Source organism: Podarcis bocagei (genome assembly GCF_964188305.1).
Source record: "Podarcis bocagei genome assembly, chromosome: 11".
Classification (NCBI taxonomy): domain Eukaryota; kingdom Metazoa; phylum Chordata; class Lepidosauria; order Squamata; family Lacertidae; genus Podarcis; species Podarcis bocagei.
The window spans coordinates 23,759,396-23,784,298 of record NC_138136.1 but is presented as its reverse complement, the minus strand read 5'-3'; the positions used below and the strand labels follow the sequence as shown (position 1 = coordinate 23,784,298).

Below are 24,903 nucleotides of genomic sequence, written 5' to 3'. Positions count from 1 at the left end.
TTAATTTTGCAGATTCCAAATTGCTCTTTAACATGCCAGAGCACAACTAAGTGCAGTACAGCCATCTTCTCAGAAAAACTCTTCACAAGCTCAAGAGGTCAAGACACGAAAGCTTTAGCAACTAATCCACACCTAATGACCCTCCTAAGTGGTACTCAGAACATCACTCAAGAAATCACTCAAGTAATTAATGAACAAAAGAAGAAAAGGCACACTAACCTGGGAACTTCCTCTCTGCCCAGAACGTTGGAGGCTATACACCACACCCCCTCAACAGTATTTATAGGAACTCAAACACTGAGATCCTGCTCTGTTCTAGTAACAAGAAGCCGAAAGCACCAGCCTGAAGATGACGAGTGAGACCTCGTCGAAACGTCGCCTAGACACCCCAACTCTTACACGGGAAGACACCCGAAGACACCAAAACCTGCATTCCTGTACCCGTGAAAATCTACGAAAGCATATATATATATATATATATATATATATATATATATATATATATATATATATATATAAAATACCGGGCATGTGTTCAATTCCTGGCATAGTCTTGTGCATTAATATCTCTGTCCCAGTTGCATTACCCCCAAATCAGCATGTGCTTCAACTGTATGTTACCATTCATACAACACTTGTTCTCCATGGCACAATTAGAAGACTGCATTTTATTGGAATGCTAGGCTTATTGTGTGGAGATGACAATTCTGTTAGTTTTACCCTTTAAAAAGCTCAGGAGATGGGAAGTGCATAACTACTCGTGCATGTTAGAGAAATCCTAAGTACCACAATAGTGGAACAAGTCAGGTGGCCTATGTGAAAGTTATCCACGTGTCATAGCACAGTGGCTGAGCTTGTGGCTTTGCATGGGTTATGTCCCAGGTTCAATCCAGGTAGGACTAGAAAAGACTTCTGTCTAAAACCCTGGACAGTTGTTGCCAATTGCTGTAGACCAGCCTCTTCCAAACTTGGGTCCCCAGATGTTGTTGGACTTAAACTTCCTTCATCCATAGCTAGCAGGACCAAGGATTGGGGAGCCAAGGTTGGGGAAAGCTGGTGTAGACGATACTGAGCAAGACTGATTTATACTAAGTTAGCTTCTATTTGCACTGAAGCTTTTAACCCTGTAAGTATTCATATAGAAAAGAAATAAAAACAGAAAAGGCCTGTAAAGGATGCAGTTGTGTGTGCGACTTTTAAGTGTACTGAATTTGTGGTTTGTAATATTAACTCTAATGGAGTTGTGATTCTAATTCTAAAACTATTGATGCTAAATAGTTACGAGCAAATCTGTTTTTCCAGAATCATAGCATGCCTATTTGAAAGCTTTAGATTGACAACACTGTCTTTAAGTTACTCAACACCTGAAGGCAGCCCTGGTTAGTGAAGTTTGATGTTTTATTGTGTTTTTACTATTTTGCTGGGAGCTGCCCAGAGTGGCTGGGGAAACCCAGCCATATGGGGGTATAAATAAAATTATTATTATTATTATTATTATTATTATTATTATTATTATTATTATTATTATTATCAAGCTCAGTGGGTCTAAAAAATCAAATTGGGTTTTCACTGACGAACATAGCTTTAATTGTCAAATATTTGGACAGTGATACTGACATTATCAGGGTCACTATATGCAATGGAAAATGGTAAAGGGCTGATAAAAACCTTCACCACTGATTTTTGCTGAATACCAGAATGGAATTAATACAATTTCTGGTGAATTACAGCTAATAAAAATAACCAACATTAAAACTTTGAGAAAGCCAATACCTATTAGTAGTGAAACAGGTGGAGCAGAATATTATATTTCTCTTTTGAACACATCTCAATGATATCAAAAAAGTCAGATGCAATTTCAGGGTACATATCAGCTATTCTTAAAAGAGAAAATATTAGTCATGTTAATTTTTATTGAATATGTCAGACATACTAGTTGGATCAGTTTATGGTGTCAGAAAAATTTTCGGATTCGAAACACTCTCTATACTGTATATGATACTTCAGGCTAAATTTTTAAAGCAAGTTTTATGAACTTGCATCCCTGAGTAAAATCCCTAGTATAGTAGAAGAACTTTAAAAAAAAAATCCAAATACATAACACATTTTGAACTGACCCCTAAGTTACTTAAAAACTCAAAGTGCATTCATTTGTTGATTCATCTGAATTAAGCTAGCAAAAGCAAGGCACTGGTTTCAACTCCAGTGCTTAAAATCTCACTTTAGTCATAAGACAGATCCTGAATGCATGAGTTTATTTATTGATGTATCATGAACATTTAAGCCCTGCTTTTCTGTTTTAAAAAAGATGAAAACAAGACAATAGAAACATAATAAAATACAAAATTAATGGCAGGTAAAAGACAAAGATAAGAATGGCAGATGAAACAACTTACAAATAACCACACTGGGAAGATTAAGAACAATTTACAAAAACTACAATGGGAATATTAAAAAACAACAACTAGAAACTTAGTGGGTCAAATGTCAGCTGCAAGAGAGAGGTCTTCTTCACCCACTGGTAGCAGAAAAGAGGCAGATTCACTCTTGCTAGAGAGTATCAGAACCTCAGAGATGCCATCTTGAAGGTTCTCTCTTGCATGCTGGCTAAATGCAACATAGATTTGGCTTGGATGGGGAATAGTTTTTCTCCAGGTAACCTTAATGAATGGGCAGACTCAAATGGAATCACTTTTAAACATCCTGGTCCTTATGTTCTTTTACGGGGTCTTATTGGAGCCCTCACATTTTTAATATTGTATGGGCCCACCAAGATTATCTGCTTCAAAGCTTCTCCAAGAAATCCCTAGCACCTAGAAGTACTAATTCACACTAGAGAATGAGAGCTGATGATGTCTTCTTCAATGTACTGCCACATCCTACATTTTAGGAGGCAGAATGAAGTCAAGTTGCCCGTCTTGCCTTAATGGTTTATTAGAGAGCTAAGCAGAGATAAACCATGAATTTAAATGGTAGCATGTTATTGTTGATTAAACTGCTGGTGTAAACCCTCTCTGAAATTACTGCCCTAAAAATAAAATTTAAAATGTTTACTTTGTGAATTATGAGTTTCAACCATTCAGTTTCCGCCTTATTTATGATTTTGTACAAAATGTATAGAACCATAAATTAGATATAATACCAATTATTAAGCAATGATGGGTAGGTAAACAAGGTGGTTACCCAAGAAACATTTATTACTGTGGGAACAACCAACTTTGGAAGTCAGATACGTGTCTGCCAGCTTTTTAGGTTCATTTCAAACCCATACAATGTTATTTTTTGGGTGCAATAAAATTTCAGTTGCCAAAGTTTCAGTTGGCATTAAATTCCTGGAAGATTGCTGTATACAATTACTGGTTGATGTTATTAAATTGGCTGCTGCTCCTATTTTTATTTATTCATTTTAAATCTTATTTTAATTGGAATGGGTTGATTTTAACTAATTTTTGTTTAAGTTACTTTGGAGGAAAGGTGGTGGTGGCGGAATAAAAGAAGAAATTTGACTGCTGGGCAACTGCCTTTGTCCCCACCCCACACATAAAAGACAAAAGGAGAGCACACCAACCAGACACGTGCACTACAATACTAGCATGTTAGTACACAGTTTAGACAGCATGCAACAAAACTCAGTGGGACTGTCCCTGTTAATGAAGCAGCAAGTTAATAGCAAACTGTTAGTGAGCTGGGAATTACTATCAAATATCTTCTCAGGTAATCTTGTGAAAATACTCTGTGGATGGGAGCTGACCCTGCTCCAGATCTCTGTACATGCTGCAATGTGGCTTCTCCATTAACTTCAAAGTTGTTGTTGTTGCCCTATACCGGCAACAGGGACGCAGAGGTGGAGCTACCTTGTCATCAAAGGTGGGAGGAAGGCTTTGATTGTATGAAAACTTTCTCATGCAAAAGAAGCCTCTGCGTCAGCGTAAATGTGCTTTTCATTTAGGCATCTCCCTGCACCACCTACTCTTCTTCTCTCTACCAACATTTTGCATTGTGTTTAGATACCACATGCAAATGACTCATTAACATGGTTTTGCCGCTCTTCTGCAAAACAGATTCCTGGGCATTTTAGGATCTTCATGCTCAGAAGAGGAACATTCTTACTGATAAAGCTGACAATGAGACACAACTGCTCTAGACTTTTATGGAAACTGAACTTTTTGCATAAGTATTTTGCCTATCGATACTGAGAAGTGTGTGTTGGAACTGGTTTGATTTTGCTTTGCTATAACACATTTGTGTCTAACGTAGTATCTTAATCATAATGCCTTGCGATTGAGCAGCTGCCATAGTACATCTGGGGCCGCCTATGCGCTTAAGTTTCAAATAGTTGATAAATTCCAGCCGAAGGCACTTCCATTATGGAAAAATGACATCTAAAACAGGATAAAAGCATTTTTAAAAGTATTTAAATTCTCATTTGTGAGTGCAAGTAGTAGTCTTTTTAAATAAATGCTTTAAATATAAGGTGGACAGTAGCCGGCCAACACAAAGGTTTTGGCTGTAAGAGTGAAACAACAGCAACACCCTGATATACCAGCGTGATGAAAACCAATGTCACCTGTGTCCTGTGTCAGGAGTTAAATGCACTATAATTACTCTGCATTGATAAACAGACTTCGGCAAATTTGTCAGGATAATGATGGCAAGGGGTCCTTTCTCCTCTGGTGAGTGAATGAGGTGGTAATGAAGCTTTCAGGTTCTACCTATTGTTCACAATGGATTAGCTCATATTCAAAAGTTGAAGGGATAGATAAATGCATGTTCAGCTACTTTAAAACTGTTAAGAAAAAATGGAAAGTGTAGAGAACTCAGATTAAAAACAAGGCTCAGATAATGGAAGGTGGAGCTTGATTCTCTCATTCTTCTCTATGAAGTCATTGAGACAACTGAAAAGTCCCGTCCCCCCCCCCCACTGAATTTCTACTCTCTGCTAGCACAGGGCTAGAGAACCATTGGCCTCCAGGCAAAATTAGGTCTGTCATGTGCCCCAATTTGGCCTGTGAGGCTGTTTTTCCTAACCCATGGCCACTTGCCACACAACGGACATTATATGTGATGTCAGGTGTGTGGCAGTTAGATATCCAGCAGTCAATGAATAATTTGGAGCCTTAAAATGCACTCGAAAGTGAAAGATAAATAACTTTTCATTCATCCTTTTAAAAAAGATAATATCTGTTTCAATACTGATAAATGTGTGTGTACATTACTGTGGCGTCATAGTAGGACATGGTTTGTAGGACCTAATGCTTGCTACCAATCAAGGCTTGTGGTAGCTTGTACAAATGAGACATAATTTGTAGATATGTTGATCAGACTGAACATAGCTCGTTATGTTGTAATTTGAGGGGGCAGAGCTTAAAAGGAAATTTAACAAACCGCAGAGCATCAGCAAATATGCTTTTCAGCTACTAAAATAATTTAGGAATGTGACACAGTGGTGCGGGGTGGGGATTATATTATTATATTTTTCATTTGAGGTTTTTGGGAAATATATAAAGCCATCTTTCAAAAGAATGTGATTTTTTATAAGTTCTGTTGCAATGCTTGTGCTCTGCTACTAGGTGTCACTATAGAGCTGTTTGTGCGCTTGAGTCAATGCAGACCTAAGCCTTTCCAAGCTCCTTCTTGTGTATAAAATCCATTTTCTTCTTTAATCATGGTTAAAGCTGACTTCAGCATCAAATTTAAACATGGAGAAGCTGCTTAGCAGACCATGGTTAAGAGATATCCTAGTTAGCATCAACTGTGGTAAAACAACAACAGAGAATTCACATGCAAGGAGCGATGGCTGGAAGGAAAATGTGCAATTCCATGGGCCACTTCTAATCTCTTAACAATGATTAAGTGACCGGTGTGTTATATCTGCACTGGCTCTTAGAGACAAATCAGTAATAGAACATACAGCACAAAATAGTTGTCCCTTGCAAACAGTTGCCTCTTCATTAACTATCTGTGATAGGGACTAGTTCCTTAGGTTAAGACTATGTTTCTTTTACAGGGCAAGAGTATACTCAAGTATGGTAGAATAAATTTTCCACCCCACAGCCTAGAATACAAATACAATTATCAACTAGCCATATAGGCTCACTCTAAGATTCTGTATTTAATGGATAATGATTAAAATCTCTCATGTAAAAGCAATGTCCACAGGCACGTTCATGTTCAGTAGACAGTTTAGCTTTCAAAAGTTCTTTAATATTTTCACTATAAAAACAGAACTGAAAAAAAATAGTGTTGAGGTAACTGATTACAGATGGGATTGCAAAAAAAAATGTGTTTGCATGTAATTATTTGAAAAAAAAAGTTTACATATATTTAGTTGGCAGAGTGCATATATAAATCCATGCACACATAAAACATCTATAGAGATGCATATTTTAATGAGCTCCAGCTATAATTATGTACATTGGTTTCAATGGGGACAGTTCTGTTTAGGCTTAACTCAATCCCATTGAATCAAAGAAATTTAAAAGCATTTAATTAACAAGATTGCACTCTAAATTTACAGAGCAAAACTTCCAAGTGTATGTATATCTTATTCATATTTATGAAAGCATTTGTACTGCAGGCAGTCTTTTAAAGCATACAGATATATTCCCATCGAGATCAGCCTGAATAGTAATACTCATTTGCACAAGGATCTTTATGAACACTTGTAGACAAGTCTTTCACATATGCTATTAGTTTAAAGGTACAGAATGATATACAGCCATTGTTCTCATTTTAAAGCCTGAAATAATTTTGATTTTAACCAGTAGAACTTATTGCATATTTGTTCTACCATATAGATCAAAACGTGACACTTTTGGAAAGGTAGCTTTATTAAATTTATAAGATTCTGTCCACCCATTGGACAACTGACCTATCAATGATGTTATGGTCAATTTCTTGTTGTGGGCAGGGAAACCACTGGTTTAAATGCTTCTAAATACATAGATGTGTAAACATGTAAACAATATCGAAAGTATATAAACACACACACACACATTTCCTCTCTTAATTATTTATGTCCTGAATGGATACAGTGGTGTTGCGGCAACTTACTGCAAAAATGGGGTGGGAATGGGGACAGAGGAACTGCTAATTTTTTTAAAATTGGGATGCCATGTTTGAGTAAATAATTTGTCATGGAAAAAGCATACTTTGCCTCCCATCCATTGGACAAGAATACTAGCGCTAGCAAATGAGAAACACCATAAGCAATATTAGCATTGCGGGAAATGAGTAAAAGCAGAGTCATTTTACCATGCAAACTATGCAGAGAGAAAGAAGGGAAGAGAAGCAGACGCACCAGAGGATAGAGGCATTTGTTAAAAGAGATTCTCTAAGCATACTAACCTGCTGGTTCTAATGAATTTTCTACTTTGTCGTTAACATCGAAAACACGGTCATGAACACCTATAGTTTTCATACAGTTGTCTATAACAAAAATAGAGATAACAGCCAAATATGTTAGTGAGACACCCTTAAATCCCCCATTTTCCTTTTTGTTGTTGTTGTTGCTCTATGTGATTTCTATTTCTATTTCTATTATATGTATGTATCTCTTAGTTGTGGCATGCTTCCAAACGCCACAATAATTGTCTTTTTGTACAACAGTCTAAGAAACAACAAGTTAGCAACTGCTGTGTACTTGAAACAAATAAGAGTAAAAGCTTTGTGAAAAATGATAAAAAAGATATGGTGAAAACAAAAACAAAAAAGCCGCTATATAGAACAGATACCACACAGGATTCAAGAGTAAAAAAAGAAGTTTTTACTGCTGTTTACCAGACCAAACAAAGCATGTGCTATTAAGCCACCCTCTAAGCAAGATCTAAATAACTTACTTGCAGGCCGTACAAAGACTTTCAGCTTTAGACAGGACCTCCTCCCATTATCAGGGATTGCAGATGCTGTTGAAGAGAAGGGGGAGGAAGCATAGTTACTCTTTGTCCTACAGACATAATGTAGTACATTCTTCTTTTCCTAAGATAACACATCTGCAGCACATTAAAAAAGGAAGAAAGTAGATGATATGGGGCAGTCTGAATAGCAATAAACTGAAGCTTCAAGGCCACGCCACTGCTCTTTTTGCAAAAGAAAGAGTGGCATAACAACTGTGCAAAGTAAGAAGCCACAGAACCCACCCACCAGACTCTACCCTTGAACCCCAATAAGACTCAGGCCAACAACAACCACAGCAACAGCAGCAGCAACAACAACAACAGCAAACCAGCTTGCTTCTACAAATTGGTTCTAAGGGCCAGTCTGCATGGCCACTTTTGATGTAGTAAGGTGGGTGCAGAAAATCATTTTCACATGCTAACATACTAAATAATAACTACCTGAAAGCTGCAGTGACTTAAAAATTCTAATGGGAATCATTTTTTCCTGCTGCTGCTGAGTATATTTTTCAAGAACTACTGGTATGGGGCTGGATGAATGGAAAAACTCCTTCCATTCACAGAAGGGACTGCAATCTATTCCGGCGGAGCATCTTCCTGGCTGAATTTAATATACAGTGGTACCTCGGGTTAAGAACTTAATTAGTTCCAGAGGTCTGTTCTTAACCTGAAACTGTTCTTAACCTGAAGCACCACTTTAGCTAATGGGGCCTCCCACTACCGCCGCGCCACCAGAGCACGCTTTGTGTTCTCATCCTGAAGCAAAGTTCTTAACCCGAGGTACTATTTCTGGGTTAGCGGAGTCTGTAACCTGAAGTGTATGTAACCTGAAGCATATGTAACCCAAAGTACCACTGTACTCCTTCTTCCGCCAGAATTCCCCCCGCCCCATGCTCTCTCCCACACTGTTAGAAGGAGTTCTCCGACCCTCCAGAGAGAGGTGCCACAGTGAGAAGGAGACCTTGACAAAGTATTTCTCCTCAAACAGCAGGAACACACTGAGATTGGAGTTCAGGTCACAGGAGCTCTGTATCCAAGAAACACAATGATCCAAATAAGTGTAAAATATGTCTGCATTGTGGCAAAGAGATGCAAAAGCCAGGATGAACTTGCCCTGAACTTTGGGCTGAGGCTTGCACTAAAATGGTGTGCATTGCCACAGAGCAAATAGTTACTTCCACTGGGGCTGGGAATGTAGTACAGACATCTAGCCCCACTTATGCGCAATCGACTCTCATACGACTGCATATACGCGTTGCACCAGGAAATCAATCAATCAATCAATCAATCAATCAATCCTAAGCTGAAATGGCTAAAGAGAGCTAGAAAATCCTTGTAGCTCACAAGGATACCTTCCCCAGAGTCAGAACAGGATGCCAGTAAGCCAAAGGTCCAGGCTCCAAAATGGCACATGGGAGCTCTTGCTGCTGCTGCTGTGCTACCCTGCTCAACAGCTGTTCAGCCGGAATCTGTATGTACTGCAGTAGGCTCCCCACTTACTCTCATTTTGCTTATGTGGGGTGGGGGCTGGAACATAACCCCCGCATAAGTGGGGAGTCACCTGTATTAAGAAAAGCCAGTTAACTGTTGAAGATTCTGATTATAAGGTTACTAAAACTGTGGTCCTTCTTCACCTCAATAAAAGTGTTTCATTTCTTCATTACTGGTTCTAGGGGGTAATCAAGTGATGCCGTTTAAACACTGGAAACTCTGCTACATTTATGAAATCCCTGCTTTCAGCAAATCACGAATCTGCTTTCAGGAATCATGAACTGCTAATACAGTGGTACCTCGGGTTAAGTACTTACTTCGTTCCGGAGGTCCGTACTTAACCTGAAACTGTTCTTAACCTGAAGCACCACTTTAGCTAATGAGGCCTCCTGCTGCCGCCACGCCCCCGGAGCCCAATTTCTGTTCTTATCCTGAAGCAAAGTTCCTAACCTGAAGCACTATTTCTGGCTTAGTGGAGTGTGTAACCTGAAGCATGTGTAACCTGAAGCGTGTGTAACCCGAGGTACCACTGTAATTATATGCATTGATGTGGAAATTGGTTTGCCTCTAAATTAACGCATGTGGTAGGTCATATGACTCATTGAGTGGTCCAAATGTGCACATTTTTAGTCATATGACCATGCACCACAGGGAAATAGAATCCTGGTTTGTAGCACATCCAGATGTCAGTCTGTCCACCAACAGGTATATTATTATTTGAGGATATAACACTGGATGAAGATAAGTGTCGTACTGATTGTGCTACATAATTAACCGCTGCTGTTGATTTTATAATGCTGTAAAGAAATGCAGTAAATGAAAGGAGAAAAGCCCAGGTGAGTGAAGAGCTTGGTGGTGGGTATTATGAAAACAATCCATTTGTTTGATTATGGATGCTGCAAAGAATCCAACTGCCCTGTACTAGACAGCTGGCTTGGAGAGGGTTCGGCAGACAGCGCCCACGAGACTGGTGCTAAAAAAAGGCCTTTGTGATAAGGCGCTGGTAAAAGGCACAGAGGGATAGTATTTGTGACAGACTTGAACTGGAGCTCGATGACAAAAAGAGATTAGTGGTTTGTGTACACAGCCAGCCAATAACCAACACACTAAGCCTCAAGGTAAGTGGGGCTTATAGGGACTTTGTGAAGACTTGCTTAAAAAAATACGTGTGGCTTTATTAAGCAAGTGTTCTTGTTCCAGAGCATATTCCAAGTGCTTCCACGATCTCAGAAGATGCTAACTTTGATAATTTTGTTTTCATTGAGCATGCATGATGCCCTTATTCAATCTGCTGCTCCTTTGTATAGTTGATTATAGGTAGACATTAATTTACTGCATCTTCATTATTGATATATGCAGATGTAGACGGTAAAAGAATTATGAACCGGCTCCTTCAGACTTTGAGTCATTGTTTCCAAGGCATATTTTCTGGAAAAAAATGACAAGTTCAAGGAGGGAAGGGAGGAACACAAGAGAAAGAGGGGGTGGCAGTTCAAATAGAGCAAGCCAGCACTTGTTAGAAGTGCCTGCCTACCTCTTTTAATCACAAAACAAAACTGAACAGCAATGATGCTTTCCTGCTCTGCCTGGTACTCACTGACAAGCAGTTAAGAAGTGCTAACAGCTGGCTTGGCCTTAGGCTCTCACTAAATCAAAGTTGGTAAAAAAAACAACCAGCAACCCTCTCTCTACTGACATTTACAGTAACTGATGTGTTACAGGGCACTGCATTGCACTCTGTAGGGGCATCCAGGAAACTGTGCCCTTCCTGTGGCCCCTGATGAATATACAAATCCTTCTCAAGACAGGACAGGATGCTTAACAAAATCGGAATACTGTATTCCTTACCTAACAAGCAAATTTGCTTGCCCTGTTAGCCTAAGCAAAAATGAGTATTTGATTATTTCCTGCTCCATCCAGACTTTTAATTGATTTTTTCAAATGACAGCCTACATACTCAAAGGCAGGATGTCAGTTTTATGCTCTTACTTTGGAAGCTATTATTTGCCTTTGCAAAATAAAGGCAGCATGGATTTTGCTATCCTATAAACTACCTGGTGTATTTTTTCCTCTAATAAAACAGAAAGGCAATCGTTTCCATCTGCTCTCTTTATGATTATAACCCGTTTTACCACAACTAAAGGGAGAAAATGCACAAACTGCTGACAGATTAGTGCTTATATGGTAGCTTTGCCCCTGCATATCATGGGATAGTTCTAATCTTTCATGCCCAAATACTAGTTTTGCATTCATTCACACACTCCTGACGAGCTCTGTGTTTGTTTGTTTGTTTGTTTGTTTGTTTGTTTGTTTGTTTGTTTGTTACTACTTTTCACAGAGTATATCCCCAAGAATAAATGCAGACCCCTTTCACTCTGAATGATGTCAGGTACCAAGAATAAGATTGATATCCCTTTAGTAACTTGAGCAGGGTGATTTTGAGCTTCTTCCTTGCTTTGTTCTTCTTTTACTTTGAAACAAAGCTACAATAATTGCATTTAAAATGCATTAAGCTATCCACAAAAATTAAACCACTACCAGGCATTGCTAATCCACATTCCAAAATGCTAGCAGATGCTAAACTTTTCTAATCAGAAAAATAGTATCTTGACAAATTAACTGATCTCTACCTTTATTAAGTATTCAGAATCTGAGCAAGCACTGATTCCGTCTATGAACCCTTATTGATTAGTGAATTCAAGGTACATCTGCAATCAGGGGTGCTAACATGGATCTTCTGCATGTCAATTTAGCCAGACACCTCACCCTCAAAATCAAGTACAAATGTGCACATGCTAATTTAAAGACATATGCAAATTTAGAAACAATGAAATACAAAGTGGCTACACACAAGCAATCAGATGTCTTAAAAGACAGAATGTCATCAATGGAAGCTTTCACCATAATTGTCTTTCCATGCTTAAAAGCCTTAATCTGTTGAACTCCTGCCTGCCACACAGCTGTTATCACACAAGAGCCCTGCTCTCCCACAATGCCAACCCTAAATCATGCAAAGAACTGAGGTTTTGTTAATTGCAATCCAGTTATGTTACTGAACAGCTTTCATCAAATTGATCTTAGGCTAACAACCTACATTCAATACAATACCAGACATGATGTTTCAGGTAAGATGGGGCTAGTCAGCGTCAAAGCATATTTAAGATGTTCAGTCAAGGCTCAAATGCCCATGCATTGATAAACAGTTTAAAGGCAAGCAGCTAATACTATAGCAAACAGTCTTTCTTTCTTTCTTTCTTTCTTTCTTTCTTTCTTTCTTTCTTTCTGAAATAACAATAATTTGACTCTTTGACATGGATATACCTATTTAAGTTCCCCAATTCCCTCTCCTCAATAGGCAAGAAAGCAATTAATCACACCACACTCTTTCCCCATTGTGCTTCCTGAATCACACTTTCTCAAGTACAATGTTGCACACACCCACAATATGGCTATATTAATGGTGCACTTTATTTACATTTGCATTGGCAAGAAAAATGTTTATTGTTTACAGGGGGGGGTACACTTCTTGCATGAAATTAAATTGGAGTTAGAAAGAACACACAGGGGGATTCAACTAATGAGTTTCAGCAGCAGCAGCCCTGTGCAAAAACTTCCCCTTTCAACGGGGCTTTCCCCCTTCTCTCTGTGTCACCCTCTCAATTGATTTTGCAAGGGCTCAGGAGAACCCCTGGAACAACATGTGGGGGGAAGGAGGGAAGGATTGATCCATCTGGCAAGCCAGCATGCTTGCATCAATGGATCAATCGCCTTAGCATGGCATTCAATTCCTTTCATGAATTCCTGTCTCTTGTTGCTACCTTTTGCTTTGGGCTGGATACACCCAGTCACACTAAAATCCTGATTTCTCAACTTTTTTTTGGACAACAATCATTTTTCTACAAGAAAAAGAACTTTAGGGTGAATCAAGATTTCCTTTCCCATTGTCTGGAAATGGGCTATCTGGTTCATTCGAAAGCTACTTTTTAAATATTCCCTAGTTCATATAGAATAATAAAATTGTAGACCTGGAAGGGGCCCAGAGAACCATCCAGTTCAGCAGGCCTATCTCCAACTGAAAACATTAACTATCAGTCACTATATTTGACAAGCCTAATCAGTAATAATGGAGACTTTCTTTTGACTAAGCTGGATGGGGGAAATCAGAGTCTATTGAAACTCTGTAAAACTAGCATAGGTACAAAATAGCAGTAGTGTCTTTCTGGCCTTTTAGGCACTAGCAAAGCTAGTGATGAAGATAAGTGGATATCAAGGGATAGACAGAGATATTTTTCTGCCCTCTGTATAACTTGCATCTGCTTAGAAGAGAATAAGAACAGCACCTGCTCTTAAACAGCACATACAGTATTTGCTTAAGCAGTTTCCTCATTCCAAGATAACTTGCTTGCAAGAAACTTTGAGCAACATTTTCTTACTCTTTTGTATAAAAGGTAAAGGTACCCCTGCCTGTACGGGCCAGTCGTGTCCAACTCTAGGGTTGTGCGCCCATCTCACTTAAGAGGCCGGGGGCCAGCGCCATCCGAAGACACTTCCGGGTCACGTGGCCAGCGTGACGACGCTGCTCCGGCGAGCCAGCACCAGCGCAGCACACGGAAACGCCGTTTACCTTCCCGCTATAAAGAGGTCCCTATTTATCTACTTGCACTTAAGAGTGCTTTCGAACTGCTAGGTGGGCAGGAGCTGGGACCGAATGACGGGAGCTCACCCTGCCGCAGGGATTCAAACCGCCGACCATACGATCGGCAAGTCCTAGGCACTGAGGTTTTACCCACAGCGCCACCCGCGTCCCTCTTTTGTATACCCAGGTCCTATTGTAAGAATGTTTCGTGAAGAGAGATCATACTAAGTTACTCTTCTGTGAAACACTGTCACAGACAATTCAATTTGTTCATTATGTTGTTAATCACTACTGTATATTCCTTACTGAATTCTGCTTTTGTCTTCTCTTTGTATATCTGCTGCAAACAATTTGCACTACTGAACAGCTAATCTTAAGGGCTCCCTATTATTCCCTGTTTGGTGTAGTGTCACAGGCCAGATGTAAACCCAACGTGTTGAATGGTGAAACTGACCTAGAAGCACCTGCTTCATCTTAAAATAACCATGCAGAATTATTAGCTCCATTAGGATGTCATTCCATGCTGGGAGAGTGAAATCTGAACCATGAGATTTTTCTCTCTCTTGTCATTCTAAAAAATAGCTGTCTACAAGACTGGAATAGATACCCAGAAGTCACAAAAACCAGTCAAGCGGTCCTAGTCAGTCTGCAAACTTTGAAGGCACAAACACAAGAAGAGAGCCAACTCTATCCCACTACAAGCAAGTCTGAAAAGGATGTTCAGGCAGTTTTCTGCCTAAGTTATAACGACAAGCTCTTTGGGGTGTGTGAAAAAAGTATTTATAGCAATGATTTGCCTTTAGCCATTTCAAGCACAATACCATTGACATTAGTCAAATCCAAGATCCACATAACCTTACATAACCCTCAAATCTTAATTCTGATAGCCAGAAGCACAAAATATCCAATACTCTGTGTCAGCCCCAGAGATTTGGGAAGTTTCATTTTTAAGAAGCGCCATCTGCTTCCTCCTTTGTAAAGAAATGAGTTTGTGTGGGAGCATTAAAAATGCAGTTTCCCATTATGTTTGCCATGGGCAATATTTCTCAATTTGCGGGAGTCAAAAGAAAAGAGAGCCTATTAGTTGTTAGCAGAGCTGAGCCTTTCCCCTGTAGGATTTAGTGTGATTTACAGTACAACACAAATGTATGTAGATTAGCCAGGTAAATGCAGTATTAAGCATTAATATTCTTCTCACAATGCAAACTGAAAAAAGTTTCACATTTACATAGACACTATTGAAAAGGTCTACTGAAATTTAATGAACCAACAAAAAGTAAGTATGAGTATGATACACTTACAAAAGGAATTCTGTACATTGAAACTATTTTTTACAAAATTAAAAACCATAATGCAGAGTATTTCTACCCACAAAGAAAGCTCCATCCCTCAGAAATCTGCACGCTTTAAAGATTTATCTGGATCGCCATATATTGATTCCCATTTCCAACCCAAGAATTAATTGTCCAGTTGTGTCTAAATCTGACCGCTCATAGAGACTTAAGTCTTGTACATTCATTACTTGCTCATTCTTGAAACTTGCTTTATCAAGCATGCATCCTGAGTAAATTGCTTTCCTACATAGCCGTAGGAGGTGATTCAACTTGCTGGCAACATTTGATCTCACCTAGTCTGCCATATCTCAACATTTAATCATCAACAGGGTCAAGCTACTGACAAAGCGGAAGATTTTGAATGTCTTAAAGCAAGAGGCAGAAGGATGCCAGCTGCAGATGATACAGCTCTAACAACTACTGAGAAAAATGCAAAAGCACTGGTAGAACATCTGCCTGACAATGTTAATTGAAAAAAATGTTTTAATAAGTAATGCATTTACTACTAATAATAATGATGATGAATTTATTAAATATGTGCACTCCCTTTCATCCAAAAATCACAGGGTGGTCCACAACATAAAAATGAGAACACAAAATACATAATTAAAAGAAACAAACAAACCAGTAACACCCTTCCCACAAACATCACTCACATGCACATGGGAAACTGATTTATCTGCCTTCATCAGCTTTGATACAGAGTTACTGAATGTGCCATGCAACTATGTTCCACTGCAGTGCTTATACCTGAGGAGATACTGCCTCCTCTCTCCTGAAAGACGGGTGTAGTGAAAGTCCCCTAAGATACATTTGTTGGTGTTTCAACAAGAACATAGAATGAAACACAAAACAGAACTCACATGCCTTAAGGGCGGAGCATAAAGACAGCAAATACCCCAGCTCATACATCCCATGGGGCAGGCACTTAATTCACATAGCAGAGGAGCAGCACAATCCCCTCCCTGCTACCACATCAATAGCATGAATTGAGTATTGCGTGTCAAGGCCCCCAAGCCAGCCCCCCAGAAGAAATAAATTCACACAGACACAGGTTTTGGTTTAAGGTTAATGGGCAAAAATTAGGCCACAACTTTATTGATTACAGCAAATGTGAGTGGTATTTGCTTAGGCATTGGCAATACATTCTATCTGACTCCTGCCCACCTTGCAGGGAGTCAGGATGGGTAAACCACCCAAAGAGGAAGCCACATTGGGGGAACCCGCCTACAGCTCGCCCCGGTGTTCCTAGAGGTCTGGCATGGCCCTAGCCCCTCAAGCGGACTTCGAACAGGATCCAGGCCCCAGATTATTTATCGGAATACCCTTGAACATGGAGGGGCAGACGATGGCCAACCTCACCTCCCCCCCCCACACACATCAATAAGCCAATGCCTAACCTTACGAAGTTGTAGCGGTTGCTAAGAGGTAGGCAAAAACCAAGTGGCCAGTGCCAATCTGCCCAACGGAAAAATTCCTACCCCCCGTCCCAAGACAGGCGACCAACCAAAGTCCAAAGCAAGGCCAGAGGGCACCTAAAACAAAAGGGAGGGTGGACAGGTGTTCGGCAACGTGAAGCAGTTGCTCAGCACATGTCACACTGCTGCTTTCATAACCCCCCATGATCACCCCATTCAATTGTGATTGACCAAGAGAGGCATGGGGTGATCGTGGTGCCACCCTGGCATAAAGGGCATCACTCCCCCCCACAGCAGGGAGGGGGGAACTGTGTTGTGGGCCCACCAACAACCAGGACCATCCTTTAAGATGATCCTATTTCCCACAAATGGTAGACTGTCTAGTGTACATGTGGGCAACCCATGGCTTGCATGCAGCCCTCAGATGCCTTTTGTGTAGCCCACCATTGGTGCCTAAGCTAACACTGCTTTCCCATCCCCTGGGAACCCCCTCAGGGTGATTATGTTAGAAAGAACGCACTGGGGAAGGGCATAGCTATATCCCCCAACACAACTGTACTATCTCAGTCCATCAAACACTTGAGGGGCTGTGATTTGCATGTGTAGAGAGAGATGAATCCCCTCAAGTGTTTGGCAGGCAGGACATTACTGGAATTATTGTGGGTGAGTAGGTGCTGGGGAGGGACGTACTCACTCCTTCCCAGCTCACCAAACAGTGGGTTTGGTTTCCATGGGTCAGTTGGTATACAGGTCATACTGCAACTCTTTTCTTTGGAAATTGTGTGTGTGTGTGTGTGTGTGTGTGCTGACTGTATTTCTGTGTATGTGTGTTAATGGTTCCTGAGCTCCCACTTCTGCGAGTGGCCCTTGGAGATGAGGGCTTGGTCACCTCCAAGGGCTGGTTCACAAGCAAACATTATCGGCGTACTGGAAAAACTCACACTGTTGAGCTACTACAGGAATTAAATGCCCAGGGGATATATGACGTAGGTCTCTAATTTTACACTTCCCCTGGAACATTTCAATGACAGTGTGACTTATAATGTCCCAGAATCAGAAACGTAGTTAGATAACTGTCAAGTTATTTCAATCTATTAACAGTGAAAAAGGTACACATTTTTTTCATTTTAAAAATGAAATGCTAATCCAAAGAAATAATAACTCAATTTTAATTAATTTCATCTCTAGACAAGATAGGACTAAATCAACTGATGGACATATTATTGTCACATTAGTAACAGCAAATCCCTATCATGCGTGCTATCATGCAATTTGCTAGGGTTAGATTATATTTCTGTACTTGATAAATCAATGGTTTCTGTTTAACTCAATCTGTTGATTGTTGGATTATAATAATGACCAGTGGCTTCCCCACCATTATAAACTTTCACTTTCATAGATTAAAATGGTAAGCAACTCAGAAACGATTTTTTAGTTCACAAGGTGAATTCTGATAACATTTTGCCTTTATCTACAACTACCAAGTACATAATCAGTTAAAGCAGAACAGTTAACAGCAATCCTACTGCTGTGTTATACCAGTTTACAGGTTGTAGGATTTGGCATCACTTTGCTGATGGAACAGAAGATGCACCACCATGACAAATATATCAGGAGTGCTGCCCAGACTTCCCAATGGAGTGGCTAAAACAAGATGAAGTAATGAGTAGGGTGTACACTTCCACTATACTCACTGTACAGGAGTTACACTTACACCCAATTGACAATACAACTTTATACAAACTTGAATCTGGCACAATTCTACTCCTGCACTGCTGACCCTCAATACCATGACAGATCATAGGTGTCAGGAGTCAGGGAATCCGATCTCCTCAAGGTAGGCTGCCGGGAGTAGATAAGACAGGAAAAGTTCTTACCAAGGTCTTTTATTCAATATTCACAGAGAGAGGCTTAGAAATGCAGCCTCTTGGAGTAATGGCATTGCTCTGAGTAATCTCCACCCCCCCCATCTCTCCTCAATTGTCAACATCACCACCCACCTTATGGTGGCCGCTTAGGGCCATTTGTCTTTGAGCCCTTTGCTCTTCTACTTTCAATGCGCGCCAGGTTCTGGGAGAAAGGGGGGGGGGTCTGGAATGCTTTCTAGTGATAGTGTCAGCCAACTGCTCTGGCTCTGCCTCCCGCTCCTCTTCTTCCATTAATTCCAAACTTTGTCCCTCATCTGCCTCTGACCTGTGACTTCCTGCAAACCACTGTTGTAAATCTATACTGTCTTTCTCTTCCCTGGAAGGTTCATGCTGGGGAGGAGGGGTTCTCCACCATTCCTCCTCTGTCCAGTCCCTAACACTAGGATACATTTCAACCTAGCACCCAATATATTTCACATAGAGACCACAACTCAGATGATAGGGTATGTGGCAGTGATCTCTCTCTCTTTCCCATGCTGTGCACACTTTGAGCTCACAAGAGGGAACCCCATATAGTGAGGTTCTTCTGGAGTTTCATAGGCTACTTATATCTAGTTGATTTATTTGGTATAATTTGCAAGCTTAACTTCTTCCAACCCTGAATAATTTAAACAGCACTATCCCCAAAACAGTTCTTGAAATGGTAAGTGCAAGTTCAGCTGGATCAGAGCAATCTAGTCCAGAATCCTTTTTCTTAGCAGCAAGCCATATGTCTTGAGGAAGCTCACTAGAAGGGAATGAAGCCAATAGCTCTCATCACTGTTATGCCTTCGGACCTCATATTCAGTAGTCTATGATGGTACTTAATCATAATAGCTAATAGCCCAATAAATATTGTTCATGCATTTGTCAAAATCCTGCTTTAAAGCCATCTAAGCTAATGAACATACTTACTTCTTGTGGCAGCAAATTCCATGAATTATGTATTTGTGTGAAGTACTTTTACTGCCTGCCTGAATGTACAGCCAATCAATGTCAATGGGTGACCCAAGTTCTAGCATTATAACAGAAGGAACCTTTTCCTCTGGTCACTGTCTTTATAGACTAAAAGGTAACAAACAGTTCAGACTTCCCTTGTAGTGAAGGTGCTCCAATCCTGTGATCCAACCTTTAATCTTCTATGTTATGAAAAGCTAAATGAATGTATAGAATGGCAAAAACTGAATAATTGTTGATATAGCAAAGAAATCTGAACAATTGGCAAGGCATGAATCGTCTTAGAATAGAATTGTAGAGTTGGAAAGGACTCTGAGAGTCATCTAGTCTATGAATCACAGCTAAAGAATCCATGACAAATGGCCTTCTAACTTCAGTTTAAAAACCTCCACTGAAGGAGTCCACCACCTTCTAAGGTAGTCTGTCCCACTATCAAACAGCTCTTCTTTAATGAAGTCATGCTGATTCTCCCTCAGAAAAGTTCTTTTTCTACAATATGTTTAACATACCCAGATTAAGTAATGCTCTCTAAAAATTAATCTGGGTGTATACCTTGGTAGATGCTCTCTTCTTGAAGCATGTTGTGAAGGAAAATTTAGAGGTAATCGTATGTCTATCTATCTATCTATCTATCTATCATCTATCTATCTATCTATCTATCTATCTATCTATCATCTCTATCATCTATCTATCTATCATCTATCTAATAAAATTTAGTTTAAAAAACTCTTCCACAATGGATCTTTTAAAGAACTCTATTGCATGCCCACTGGCTTTAGTAGTTTTTTTAAATCTTAACTTGCGAACTGGTTCTAAACTTCTAAATATGTTCTTATCTCTTGATCAGGGAAGGCCAATGCAGATGATTTATTTAGCTTCAGTGTAATTTCCTTGTCTTCGTCAATGTTCCTCTTACACCTTTGTCATAACTGTCCACTGCTTGTCTCGTTGGCTTCCTGCTTTTAACATATTTGGGGAAGAAAAATAAATTGTCCAATTCTCAGCAATTTGGTCTTCACATTCCTGCTTGGCTTGCCTTACTTGAATTTGCAATACAAATGCCAATGGTTTTCTTTCTTTCTTTTTTCATTTGTACATTTACAAGACACAGTTCCTAGTTTCCTTGATTGTTCTGTTTACTCACATTAGTGTAATTTTCGAGAGTATTTCTGTGCTTAAGCTAAAGTATGTCTAAGAAAATAAAAGTTTACTGTGAAAACCTATATATGTCTACCCAGAAGTAATTCAACTGAGTTCAATGGGACTTATACAACCATGTGTACAGAATGGCAGCCTTAAAGAGTAAATTTAACTCAGCCCAGAGGTAAGAGCACAGAGGAAGAGTGGGTTGGACACTGCATCCCAAACCCTGCTACTTGCATCAACCAAGGCAGAAGATGGGAGCAATTTTTATTTTTATGTTGCTGTGCCAGTCCCTGGCAGGTGCAGCTAAGAGGCCTAGATTGGGCCCCTCACAGGGATGGAGAATCCTAGGATAAAGTGGATTCATGTCTGGCTGTGCTCCACCCTGGCTCCACAACACCTTATATTGCAGCTCTACCATTGCTACCACCGGCAGTAGCTTCTCAATGACTACACTTTGAGCAAGCTAACTTTGAGCAAATTCTAACCCAGGGGTAGGCAACATAAGGTCCAGGGGCCAGATGCGGCCCAACTGCCTTCTCAATCCAGCCCGTGGACAGTCCAGGAATCAGCATGATTTTACATGAGCAGAATGTGTGCTTTTATTTTAAAATGCATCTCTGGGTTATTTGTGGAGCATAGGAATTCATTCATTTTTTACCCCAAATATAGTCCGGCCCACCACATGGTCTGAGCAAAAAGGCATCCCTTAGGTTTTATAGAACAATTAAACAACTTATCTGAGCATCCATAAAATGTAAGGTCAACTATAGTTGTTGTTTTTTTTTTAAAAAAAAAAGAGTATTAAAGGCTGGCAGACATATTCCACACATTTTCCATGAACCTCAGATTTCCACTTCAGTTTTCTACCTGATTTTTAAAAAGTGTACTCTTTGTAAAAGTGCGCACACCCACACTATTAGAACTAGAAGAGGCGTCACCCAGGAACTGCTTGTACACATTCCTATATAACTCTCCACGCTCACTTTTTGTTTCTTTCTAATGTGCCTACATTTTTCAAGCAATTCTGCAAATGAATTCCTACAGGGAGAATACAGGGCTTTTTATTTTAAACATGTCAGGAAGAATGTTTGTCCTAAAACTGAGTTGCAGGAAAAGAGCCCGTCTGAAGTGCTCACTTCTTTCTGCAGAACTCAAGTGACCATACCCTTTCATTCTGAAGTGAAAAAAAGGGAAAAGATTATTACTATGCTACTTTGGGAAGTCAGCCCTCCTGTAAGCGATCTCCTTTGTTATGAATATGGAACAGATGGAGCTAAATCTATCTGCTCTGTAGGAACAAAAACACTTACAACCTAGCTCTCTCTATTAAAGACTCTACTTAGCTCCTTTATACCACTAGCTTTCTGTGCACCGCTGTGAGGTTTTGACTTTATAGAAAAAGGGACTTCATAAAAGCAATAGCTCTTATTCTTAAACCAAAGTGGCCTAAGAACCGCAGAAGACGAATACGGGAGTTTAACCCGCATGGCTCCTTGGAGATATGCAAATATTCAATTACTTTCTCTCTTCTTCTTTTTTTAAGCTGGAGGAAAGATTCTGAAACAAAAAGAAATATCCATATACGCTACAGACTTTGTACCAAAACAGTAAATCATGTGGGTGATAACATACAGCCCACATTACTAGAAGGTCAAGAATAGCTCCATTGTTGAAAGTCAGGAAACCAGGATTTAATTTGTGTATGTCAGGATGAAACAAGATGACAGTCCTTCAGACGAAACCTTATCAAACTCTCAAAGTGCATTTAGTATAATGCAAGTGAAATGTGCAATTAGGCTCCCATCATGCATACACAAAAAGACGCTGTATTGGATTACTTCAAAGAGCTGAATTTTTCACCTTTGAGCATGTGTGTTGACTAACATCTGAATACAAGTCTACATTTATTAAATTAACAAACTGGAAGTAAGCAGCTGAGAAGCAATACACATGCTTATTTTGTTTTCATCTGTAATGTCAAAATGCCCTGAGAGACCAGAATGGATATCAGTCCAATTGCCTAAATATAAATAAGAACTACATTCATAATTTCCCCCAACATTCGTCACAAAAGTTTTAGCAATGGATTAAGCAAAGCAGTGACCTTGTTTACCAATTAAATGTACCGTATTGATACATTTACTGTCAGTCTCTTGAAAATAATTGAAAAAGGATTTGAAGGCAGGGTGCTTTAATTCTGACTAGATCAAGACTTCAGGCAAATTTCCCCCTGCCAGGGAAAGCACAGCTTGCCTGAAGTCGTAACCTTTGTTGGCGGAAGGGAAGTGGCCTTGAAACAGATCACGAAGCAGATGTTTAATGTCAAATCAGAGTCTAGGGATACATAGGCTATTGCAAATAAAACTCTTCTCCTGTCTGCTTAGTCTTCCCAATTCCCTGCCATGTGAAATATGAACTCGCCAACAAATGGCCAGTGTGCTATGCAGCGCAGCGAGCAGAGCGACTGCCACAGCTGAGCCAAAGACCGGAAAATTCCATATATTTTGCAACATTTTCATTATCCTGCTTTACAGCCGTGGATTCAGTCATAAGACAATGCAGTTATCCTGCCTATGGAAGTTGAGAAGGATTGCTACTGGCATCTAACAATGGATGGGCACCAGGCTTTAACCTAAACCTTTAGATTAAGGAGTTTGGTCATTAATCTAACCAAAAACTTTTATCTATTGCCTGGCCCAAACTAACTGGCAGTGCAAAATAATAAAGTGCCATTTCCTAACACTGACCTATTTTGATACAGTGAATCATGGGGATGCAAAACTCACACCTAACTTAACGTAACGGATGGGCCTCGTTATTTATTTTCTAAAATGAGAAAATCAATTAATCATGGAATTTGTATATTTAACCTTGGAAGCAATTCCTCTGATCCAGATGTGTGGGAGCTGCTGCTCTAATGTTCATGAGTGTTTTAGGAAATTCTGATTGTTTTATTGTACAACATTTTACAATTGTAATTGTGTTTCACTGATTGCTTATAGATGCCCTGGGAATTTATTTTGATAAATGACAGTTCAGAATGTTCAATAACTAAATAAATAAACAAATATTGGATGAAGTTGCTTAGTAGAGAAAGAAAGCTCTCTGATCCAGAACATTATTCAGGAATTCTATTCTGGAACAGAGAAGGAAGAGTTCTGCAGGGTAAGAATATAGGAACAGAAATATTACATGCCATATGCCCTGCCTCATTCTTCCCCACTTGCCTGCCTCTGCCTCCTCCTCCTCCTCCTCCTCCTCAGTAGTAACTACAATCCTGCACTGAGAAGGAAATATGATAAAGAAAAAGTGGAATAAAATTGGCTTAACCTTTACTTTCCAAGATGCCAAATTTACTACAGGCAATCATGTTTGGTACATTCCCCAGCAAGCATTTTGTGTGAATAAGAAGCATTTATATATGTGCACTGGCGGACCAAAGCCAAATCAGGGCTCCTAGGTGCATGCAGATAGATGTTTAAGGATTTTGTGTATTCGCTGCAGAAGACATAGTTGTAACACTGGTATTACTCACAACAAATACCAATGCTAAATGAAGTGCAGAGTGATTCTTGGAAAGCTGCATTCTATAACTTGGCTAGTTCTACTTATTCATATGCAAATCTTTTAAATCAAAGATGAAACACTTGTAGTATGTGTGTTGGATACAACCCACTGAACAATTTTATCCAGCCCCAGCAGTTCTACCAAAATTTTAATTGGAAGGACTAGTAAAAAAAAATATGTCACGGTGAAAAGAAAAGTGCTCTCAAAAATTCTGATACATATATTCCTCACTTTAATATCATACATTTCTCCGAGTTCTATAGATCATATACTGGCTGATGACTAATCAAAAAGTTTTTATACAAAATAACCACTACATGAAGGTTGAATTGTGTAGTGCAGTAAAGTATGGGGTTTTTTTTAATGTCTGACTTACTGTATAGGAATCAGTCAACTCATACTCACTAAACACAACTGAGAGTTTTTCAGCCCACAATTTGGACTGCGCGGGCACAGAATTCTGGGTTATATCCAGTTGTGCCCCTCTGTTCAGAGAAGGCACTGTGCCCCTGAGGAAGCTTCTGTCAAAGGATGTAAGAAGAATCTGCAGGA

General features: G+C 39.7%; 1 protein-coding gene across 4 annotated transcripts in view; it reads right to left on the bottom strand.

Annotated features, from left to right (window-relative positions):
* EFNA5 (ephrin A5) overlaps positions 1-24,903 on the bottom strand; it is a 225,319-nt gene that overhangs the window by 5,272 nt on the left and 195,144 nt on the right. For 2 of the 4 annotated variants that reach the window (XM_081213873.1, XM_081213871.1), the window contains exons 3-4: positions 7,839-7,904; positions 7,348-7,428 (exon numbers count right to left, since the gene is read on the bottom strand). In XM_081213873.1, coding sequence (XP_081069999.1) covers positions 7,348-7,428; positions 7,839-7,904 — 147 coding nt within the window. The remainder of the gene's footprint in view (positions 1-7,347; positions 7,429-7,838; positions 7,905-24,903) is intronic. The other 2 variants (XM_081213874.1, XM_081213872.1) reach the window with 1 other exon arrangement.